Source organism: Phalacrocorax carbo, chromosome 1 (genome assembly GCF_963921805.1).
Source record: "Phalacrocorax carbo chromosome 1, bPhaCar2.1, whole genome shotgun sequence".
NCBI classification, from domain to species: Eukaryota; Metazoa; Chordata; class Aves; order Suliformes; family Phalacrocoracidae; genus Phalacrocorax; species Phalacrocorax carbo.
Window position 1 is genome coordinate 120,658,733 of NC_087513.1, and position 9,845 is coordinate 120,668,577.

At 43.9% G+C, this 9,845-nt stretch overlaps 1 protein-coding gene across 3 annotated transcripts; it reads left to right on the top strand.

Moving 5' to 3' along the window:
• Window positions 1-38: 38 nt before the first annotated feature.
• Window positions 39-9,293, top strand: NDUFV3 (NADH:ubiquinone oxidoreductase subunit V3). Of its 3 annotated transcripts, none has more exons than XM_064472427.1 (4): window positions 39-363; window positions 632-728; window positions 4,245-5,129; window positions 9,010-9,293. In XM_064472427.1, exons 1-4 carry the CDS (start codon window positions 316-318, stop codon window positions 9,174-9,176), a joined length of 1,197 nt encoding a protein of 398 aa, XP_064328497.1. In that variant the 5' UTR covers window positions 39-315; the 3' UTR covers window positions 9,177-9,293. The 3 variants fall into 3 exon arrangements, with proteins under 3 accessions (XP_064328497.1, XP_064328485.1, XP_064328492.1); XM_064472415.1 differs by having other exon boundaries at window positions 45-363; window positions 4,155-4,259; XM_064472422.1 differs by lacking the exon at window positions 4,245-5,129 and having other exon boundaries at window positions 53-363.
• The last annotated feature ends 552 nt before the right edge of the window (window positions 9,294-9,845 follow it).

The window sequence follows — 9,845 nt, forward strand, 5'->3', positions numbered from 1 at the left end:
GTACCGGCGTCACTATGCGAGGCAATGACGACGAAGGGGCTGTGCCGCGCCTGCGCGGCGGGGGAGGTCGTGGTGGCCACCCCTGGGAGGGAGCGCCTGTCCCGGTGCGGGTCGCGGCGGCGGCCCCCCGGCGACAAGTAACTACCCGCCGCTCCCGTAGCGGCGGCTGTCACCGGGAGGGGGCGGGGCCTGCCACCGGGAGGGGGCGGGGCCTGCCACCGGGAGGGGGCGGGGCCTCCTGGCTTAAGCCCCGCCCGCCGGCAGGACCCGGACCTGCCCCGGCGTTCGTGCTGCGCCCGCAGGGTCCTCGCTAAGATGGTGGCTCCCTCCTTGCTGGGCTGCGGCCGAGCAGCGACCCGTCAGGTAAGCGGTAGGGTGGGCGCCGGGTGCGGGGTGAGGGGGGCAGGGAGGAGCACATCGAGCCGGCCGGTCGCTTGCTTTATCCCGGGCCCGGTGCGCGGGTACCGGCCGCGGCTGGCACCTGCGTACCGGGCCCGGGAGAGGGAAACTGCGCATGCGCCGTGGGCACCGCGGGGACGCCTCCCCCCCCCCCCCGCCCCACGCGTGTCCCTGTCACCCCGGAGATCATTTTGTCCCTCCTCGTTCATTTGTTTTATACCGTGCCTTGCAGGTGTTGCAGCTGGAGGCCCGGGGGCTGCGAGGGGCGGCCCCCTCCGCGGCGCTCTGCAGCAGGCCGGTGGGCTCCGGGATGGCGACGCCGCCTACGAGTAAGATGCTTGTTTCGTCCTGAGAGGTGGTGGGGTGTAAGTAAAAGCAAGCGAGGGTGCAGCGGCTGGTTGGAGAGCCTCCTTTTCTGCTGCTAAACCAGCAGGGTTGCTGACTGCCTTCCCCTGCAGCCTGCCAGCCCCGGGGAGGTGTGTGCACCCTGCGGTGGCACCCAGACTGTAAAAGTTTACCTGCCCGTCGGACCGGGGAGCTCCCGTCTGAAGTTCAGGTCCCTCTGGTTGTCATTAAGTAGGCAAGAAGAGCTTAGAAATGCTCGTGGCCGCATCTCTGAACAGCTGCTACATAAGCCAAGAAAGTGAAAGGTCATCACCATGTGAATAAGGATTTCTGCCCAAGTGTCCTGCGTAGTAAGAAAACTAAAAGTAAAGGTTTGGTAGGAGTGGGTTTGTGTGGGATACGTTTATATTCATAGGCCGTACTACGAGCTTGGCGCTTCTTTCCTGTTGACCTTCATCTTAACGTGTTAGCTGCCATGATGCTTGACCAGACCTAAGGAGACCTATTGTTACATTTGCCTTAATTTAAAGAAGCTTTGCAAATTGCCTGAAATTTGATGGAAATGAGTGTAGCAAATTACTGTTTTTGTAATGAGGTGCAAAATGTGTGTTTGAACTTCAGATGTTCCCCCTTGTCTTTTGAAATGTATGGATTATGAGGGTCAAAAAGCATCCCATTTTACAGAAAGAGAGAAAGATGCAAAATCCAAATACCTGCTCCAAGCAACAGTGTTGAGAAGCTGCAGAAAACTACCACGGCCTTTTTGTGTTAAATTTAGTTATAATGCTTCTTGCCCCATAGGTTTGCAGGCAAGCCAGTACGTGGGCCTGGGTTTGGGTGCTGCAGTGCATTCAACATTCAGAAGTATTTGAACCCCTTCTGTCCCTGACCAAAGTCAAAACATGAATACAGGTTTCAAAAAGGGATATATCTTGTGCAAAATGCTGGTTGTAAATAGAGGCTCACTGTGATTCAGTGAGTAGGATTCCCATCCCAAATGGTGCTTTTACAGTAAAGTTCCATGGGACCATATGTAGGAGTGATCAGGCTTGTTGACAGCTGTTGAAAAGATCACTGAAAGAGTAGCTGAATGCACGTTTCTGGCTTTAGAAAGCCTTTGCTGCATAGATTGATATAAGCTTGATTGAACAACAAATGGCTTTTTATTATAATTTTATTTTTGCATTATTTTAAGCGTATTTGAGGTGTACTTTAGAATCAGTTTCTAGATTTGTTGTCCTGCAGCTCTGATTTCAGAAGGTGTCAGGAGACCTCTTTCAGCCAGCTACTTCCCCTGCAAATGGTTACAGTTAGTTGAGGTGTATAGGATGCAGATGTCTTTCTCAGATTCTAGCTGGAACAGAGTGTGCAAATTTTCTTTGCTTTGATAAAATGGTCATGTTTACTTACAAAGTCACCGATGGGGCATAGACCTGTAATTTCTGCATGCCACCTTTCTGAGTGCGAACATGTTTTAAACACGTTCCGATAATGATGCTGATGTTACGAGCATCAGTTAGAATGCATCTGGGAATAATATTCTTGTTACTGATTTGGATGTATTGTTCTTTTGGCAAAGCGATGCAAGTACAGATCAGGTGGTACAGAGTTGAAGTACCCTAATTAAAGTGTCTGTAGCAGCTCTATTAGGCTTTATGATTAAAAGCTGTATGATTGAATTGTGCATCTTTTTCACATATCCAAATATTACTCTTTAAAGTATTTTTCCAGTAACACCTACTGTTGATGGTCAAGTTGAATGTTACCTGCCTTCTTGGTTTCTTAGGCTGTCTTAACATTAATACTTCTTCAGCTTTTGCTCAGCTTTCACTTGTCTGTCATCCCTTTGGGCATTCTTGCGTTCCTTTGGCCTCCCCATATGCTTCTTTGAAGAACCCTTCAATCCTGAGTGATGTTTCCTCACGTATTAGTTTCTGCAGGCTGCTGTTCAGCTGTGTCAGTCTGCGCAGGGACTCAGGCTTCTTTCAAAGGTGGCTGCCCATCCTACTTCACCCTGCCTTCCCTCCATGCCCTGCACCTTCCATCTGGCAGAGAGAAGTATGTGTCTGAATTATTCAAAAGTATTACCTGTATAGTGAACTGATATTTCTTTTCATTTGTACTTATGTTAAGAACTCTGTATTTCTTTCTTAAATATTTTGCTTTTAATTTCATGTGTCTATCTCTTCTGTGATGTTTTCACTTGGACATTGCTAAAGACTTGCTTCTGTTCAGAAGTAATGATAGTAACTCCTTGGATCATACCAGGTATTATTGCAAAACACTAGTAAGGGGGAAAACTGCATCTAGTTTATGGCCTTTTACATCTGGGTTTCCAAACTGTGCAGATAAATCTGCACAATAGACTGGAAATCTGTTAAATGACACCACTGGTTGGAAGTGGTGCAACTATAATGGAGTTGGCTTTGCTATTCAAATTTCAGTGGTGATGCAACTTCTTAATGTGCTCCCAGTCTTCTTTGTCCTCCTGTTTTCTGTAACCGCAACAGTATTCGCTGTTCATCAGCCTCTTGAGGATATAATTGGCACAAGCATCCAAGGGTACTCTCTGAAAGGGGCTGAAAGTTGCTGCTTTCTCTTCAACTGTTGGCTCCTTGTCTGGAGAATTTAGCTTAATTAAAGTATCCTTGAGGTTGAAGAAATAAAGGCAGGCTAAAATAAAGCATTAGGAGATCTAAGACTTTTTTTTTTTACAAAGAGGTCTCAAACCAAAAATAGGAAGTGGAGACAGTGAAGACTGGAGAAGATAAGGTCTTGGTGAAATAATGTTAAACTGTGTTAGACACAATTCAGTTTGTAGGTCACATGGGCGCACAAACAAGTGATACTTACTTTCATATATGGCCTCAGGTATCTCTTAGTCCGCTGTTTTGTCTCTTGGGAGTCACCCCTTCGTACTGCTTTGAAGATAACTATTGCAAGAGGCTGGCTATTGCTATGTTTGTTTACTCTGTCTTCTGCTTTGCTGGCTTGTTCATAGACAAATATTATCTCTGTAGCAGCAAATTTGAAGAACTTAGCTAACGAGATATCTTAACATTCATCTGAGATAAGAAGGTGTCTGTAAACCATTTTCAGTGGTGCAGAATTGAAGCACAGAGGAAAAACAGCTCATGCAAGGAGTCTGGCAAAACAAGGAGCAAAAGGCATTAACTTGTGAGTTTTAGTACTGCAGCAGCGAAAACTGCAAAATGCTAACTAGAACTCTAGTTTCTTAACTTAAAATGCCTTAAAACTTTCTGCTTCATAATGCCTGTATTTAGTATAACTTCTTTCAATTTGCTTTTTGTACCGGATTGTCTCAGAAAGTTAAAATTGTATGACTAAGATCACTAATTAACAGCGGTGTCGGATATAATGATGATAATCCTTTTTATGCCGTTTCCTAGATGTAGTGGCACCACAGGGAAGCGCCAAGCTGCTAGCCATCAAGGCACCAGTTGAATTTCCTAAAATGTTGTCTTCTAGCTCTCTCCGAGTATCTGCAAACAAAGGTGAGAGCATATCTAGTACTAAACTTGAGGAAGCTTCAAAACCTTCTGCTGAAGACATGAGGATGTTCATGGCAAGAAAAACTGTGGTTGCATTTCCTCAGCGAGCAGTTGTTTCCTCCCTTGAGGAGGAAAACCTCGCTACACCTGCAACAGAAGGAGGCTTGAGGAAAGAGTTAGTTGAGGAAGAAGCTTCATCTTCATCCAGCTCGGATTCAGATTCTAGCTCAGATTCTGAGGAAGAAAATGATGATGATTCAGAAGTTGCCATTAAAACCAAAGTTGAGTTTCCCACACGAGATTCCATCTCTTCTGAGAACATAGCGGTAAAGGCATCAATGCTGGCAAAAGAGAACTTGTCCCAGAAATCCCAGAAAGAATATGTAGCTAAGAAGAAACCATGCAAAACAGAAACTGATGTGTCTCCTATCAAGCAGGTTGCATTTTCTAAAACATCAGTCAGCCATGAAACATCAAAATCCAAAGCAAGAGACCCCAAAGTAAAGTCAACTCCTAAAGAAGCAGATCGGCAGAAGCTGGGCTTAGAACCGCAGGTGTCTGAAAGCAGACACCTGACCGGTGTTGCTCATAAATCTGATTATTTGGAGGAAAAGTCCATTGGAACCCAAGTAGCAGCTCTTCGGCTGAAAGCTTCATCAGGGACTCAGGAAGACAGAAAGCAAAAACTGATATCCAGAGAAGAAGAAAAAAAGGTGAAGCGGGCACAGGAATCAGAAGCAGAAGAAGTAACTGCTCCTAAACTGAAAGAAGAGACTTCTGAAAGCTCGATGTTGGTGATGGGCACTACAGCAAAGGAGGAGACCGTTCAGGAAGCAGGAGGCCAGGCTGGAGAAAGAAGCAGCACAGTAGAGGGTACAACTTTAAATTGTTTGAACCGTATTGATTCATCTGGGCTAGGGTGTAACTTTTTTTAAAGGGTTTCCAAATCTTCTCTGTTCATGATTCTCTGATCTTTACTGAAGCTAACTGTAACAGTGACTTTCTGGAAAATAAAATCTTGTTCGTTGCTAATTGTTATAAGCACTCAGTAATACTCAGTTTCCAGTTATGCTGTGAAAGGAAGTGGTCTTCATTTCACTGTATTTATAGTTTCATAAACCAGGTACTTATAAAATGAAAACAAGTTTGTTTACACTGTGAGCAAAGTCATTGGATTTATATGACAAAACTTATTTTCCCGCTTCTCTTTTCTCAGAAGGATTTGGTAACTGCCTTTCTCCTGAGCCAAATTTGAAGTCGTGATTTTTGCTTAAATCCTGCTGTCTTTCTTTTTTTTTCTTATAAATCTTGCAGCATTTCAGATTTCATTAGACTTAAGAAATCATAGTGTAATGCCAGAAATAGCTATTGATTCTGAGATTGGTACGTTGTAAGCAAGTCCTTTTGAAGTAGCACACGGTTGACCTTACAACCCAGTTTTTGTAGTGATTTGGGGAGGAGACAGTGATATGTTTTAGGAAAGAGCATCGTGCACCATGGAATCATCTTCCTAGCTGTACTTTCCTATTTAACTTACCCTTCTTATTTACTACCCGTCCTGTTAACTTACCTACTGATCTCACTCTGTGTACTTCAGTAGCAAATGCCACTCTGTCCTGATCTGTGGTGGCTTACCACTCTTGCCTTTCAACTTAGGCAACATACAGTTTTTAAGACCACCCTTGTGGTTGCTGCTTTGAATTAAAGAATTTGCCTACTTGGAAGTAAAAGCAGCATAATTGCAAAGCTGCTTTGATATCCTTCCAAGTTATATCCTTGCAGAAAAGGTCCTGGGGGTCCACATGGACAGCAAGTTGAACATGAGACAGCAATGTGTCCTTGCAGCAAAGACCACTGATGGATAGCCTGGGCTGTGTTAGGAGGAGTTTTGCAAGCAGGCTGAGGGAGGTGATCCTTCCCTGGTGAGATGCACCTGGAGTGCTGTGTTCATTTGTGGGCTCCCGAGTACAAGAGAGAAGTGGAACTACTAGAGGGAATCCAGCAAAGTGCCACTAAAATGGTGAATGGACTGGAGTATCTCTCCTGTGAGGACAGGCTGAGAGAGGTGAGACTGTTCAGCCCAGGGAAGAGAAGGCTCAGGGAGGAATCTTGCCAATGTATATAAATACCTGAAGGGAGGGTGCAAAGAAGACAGAGGTAAGACTCTTCATTGGTACCCAGTGACAGGGCAGTGGGTACAACCTGAAATAGTGTTTTGCCTGAACATCAAGAAACACTGTTTTGTTTTTTTTCTTTCCACTGTCAGTATGGCTGAGCACTGGCACAGGTTTCCCAGAGAGGTGGTAGAGTCTCCATCCTTGGAGACATTGAGAAGCCATCTGGACGTGGTCCTGGTCAGCGGGCTTTAGCTGACCCTGCTTGAGCATTTGAGGTTGGACCACATGACCTCCACAGTGGACTTCTAGATGCTCAAGCATTATTTTTTGTTTCCGCTTTGAAGCTGCTCTGAAGACCCCAAAAATGAGTTCAGTTAACCTCAAGTGTGAAAGGGGGGACTTGGTCTTAAAATGTGCTAATAGTTCAAGGTGAAGATTATGACACATTGAATATCTATGAAACAGCCTCCCCTGCTCTGATGCATACCTCTGGAATAAGGTTAAGACCATGTGACAAACTTTTCCTGCAGATCTGTATTGATGGGTCAATAGTACCACCGTGCCTCAGATGTATCATCATCACCACACCAGCAAAACCCGTTTGGGTAGGACTTGGCTTTGCTGAAAATGGCACTTCTGCTGTTGAGCTCCTCTTGCTCTGTGGAGGTGGTAAGGCTGTGACAGCAGGGAAGCTTCTGTTGGGTACATGCTGTGCCCCTGCTAGAGGACTCTCCTTCAGTGGGTGTAGGAGAGGTGGGGCTTAGTACAGGCAGGTTCACACCCCTTGACTGCTGGTGAAATGTCTTTGGGTGCCAGGGGGTAGCAAAGAGTCAAACATAGCTAAACTGTGTTCAACACTGTCACTGGTATCTCCAGGCGTATCTTCTTCTCCCTTTCTTTTGAGGCCATTGGTAATCTGTACTTCTCTCCTGTTCCCATGTTCTTTTGTTCATCTGCAAATTCTGCAGCAGGCACACTGAAGACGTGAAAGCGATTTTTCCCATTACAAACCTGGATGTTAAGGTGATGTCATCCACTTTGTAGAGCAGGCTTGCTAAGCAGTCAGCAAAAATGCTGACTTCAACTGCTAAGTAAGTAACAAAACAGTAGCATGGTAACTCAGAAATATACCTCTGATTCATTTCAGAAGAACATCCTGTGACATGCTTGCGCTTTAAGAGAGAAAGCGTAGATGAAATCTGAAGTATGGGGAGGGTGAACTTGGAGATAAATTTTTCCTTTGAGAAGCCAAGTACAGTGTGTTTGGGCAGGAAAAATGACAGTCCATCTGCTTTTCTTCCTGAGCATCTGCCTCTTAATTTGGAACAACTGTCTCTTGCAGGTTGAACGTACTCTTGCCTACACTTGCCTGTCCTTGGGGCTATTTGCAGCAAAGACAGCATCATCTGGCTTTCATATCTCTAGTGTTGTCTCCTATGAACTGTCTCAGTGTGAACTGAGCAGTAGGCACAGGGATATTTTTCTTCCATGGGTTGTGTGTGTTGTTTTGTTGAAACCACGGCTTCTCAACATGAAACGTTGCATTTTATAAGCAATTCTTGCTAAAAGTTACAAGATATGCGCTCTTAAACTGATAGCATTACATTGCAATAATTGTGTTATAATCAAAGGGAAATTCTGGTGTTCAGTTGCTTGAGTTCTTGTATTGTTATTGTAGGTCGTATTAGGCTCCTTTTCATAATACAACCGTCTAACATAAACCGCTACATACAAATTTGTATGATGAAGCTTTTCGCTGGATTATACTTCTGTCTTTCCTATTGTTAAAACTCTGGGTATATGAGAATAAATTAATATTGGGAGTAAAGCTTTATTTCTTGCAATTTCCTTGGTTGTAAAATCAGGAACCTTTTATGTAAATGGTACTGCCTAAATTTGCATAATATTCTAAAAGTGTAAGAATTAATGTTGCCTTTAATATGAAGTAAGGAGTTCCGAATAACTTTATTAGGTTATCCTTTTAGGAAGAAGAACTGATACAAAGTTCAGAAGATTATATTTAGAAGAAAGGAAATTTACATCAAAGGCTGTTGATGTATTACTGTTCAGTATGATCGCATTTGAAATTGAACTGTGGCGATCTCAATAATTCCATCATTTCTCCCCATGGAAAAAATTCCGTCCATAAATTAGTTCTAATAGCTGTATCTCGTGGTCTGACATGATGATATATCATTTGTACTGCTGCTTTGCCTCTCCTGGCTTGCTAAGAATGTCACCTACTGTTCTGGCTGGAGTCAAAACCAAGGCAACTATGAAAAAGCCCAGAAATGCAGACATATGTCTTCAAAATATAAATGAAATGTTCTGCCCTGTCGTTCCCCAGCGTTAGGTGGTAGTTTGGATTTGAAAACCTGTGCTGTATTAGATGACTTGTACTGATTCCTGTTCCCCTACTTCTTACTAATGTGCTGCTTTAGTGTCAGACAAGGTACCAGCAGAACTTAGTAAACTGATCCTTTTGTTGTAGATACTGACTTCTTGTTTGTTTGTTTGTTTCTTAATGTTGACTGGATGAGGGATCTGACAGTATATGAAGGTTGGGTCAGTAATTAAGAATAGTGCCCTCTGGTGTGGCATCCCTATAGTCACCAGTCACTTGTTTGTTTTCACAGAGACCACAGCAGCTGCTGAGCCTGCTCCAGAAGAATTCGATAATTCTACCTACAAGAACCTTCAGCATCATGAATATAACATCTATACCTTTGTTGATTCTGTGGTGGTTCTCTCAAAATTCAGGCAGCCTCAGCCGTCTTCTGGAAGACCATCACCAAGGCACTGAAAGAACCACATTTAAAACAAATGCCCAGGAAGAATGATAAATTGTTCTATTTAGCACTGTTGCTTCCTCTGTATTACAAATCAGTTAAAAAAGAATAAATAAATGCATGATAACTTATATTTGTGCTTTTGAACGGCTCTCTTTGGTTCTTGGAGTCCCTCACTTCTTGAAGGACATGAATGAGCTGCAAATGAGCCATCACTGAATAAAAATAGCTTTTCTACCTCTCACTATATGTTATTTGGTGATAGTGTTAAAAAAAAAAAAAAAACCACACCCGACTTTTCAGTGTCTCTAAACTTTTGATACTGACCCATTCTTTCAGTGCCCTGCCAAAGCACGTACTGGCCCTTGTGCATCTGCCTGTTCAGTATGTGCCATCATTCTAGTAGGTGGTGTTAGCACGGTAATGCAGCGGGCTGGCCTCCTTGCGCACAAATACATTCCCAGCTCTGCAGAGGTTATGTTTACTCTGGATTTGAAGTTAAAATCATTGGCTGGAAATGGCATAAGAGGCATTTGTCTCCTGTGGCAAGGGTGTATGTTTTGTGTTAGAAGAGGAATGTAAGTTAATGTAACGTGGGTGATTGAAACATCTCAAAACCTCTGCTGTTGTAAAGGGAGAATATGCAGCTTCATTTAATCTTCTGCTGGGGGTTCTAGCATCCA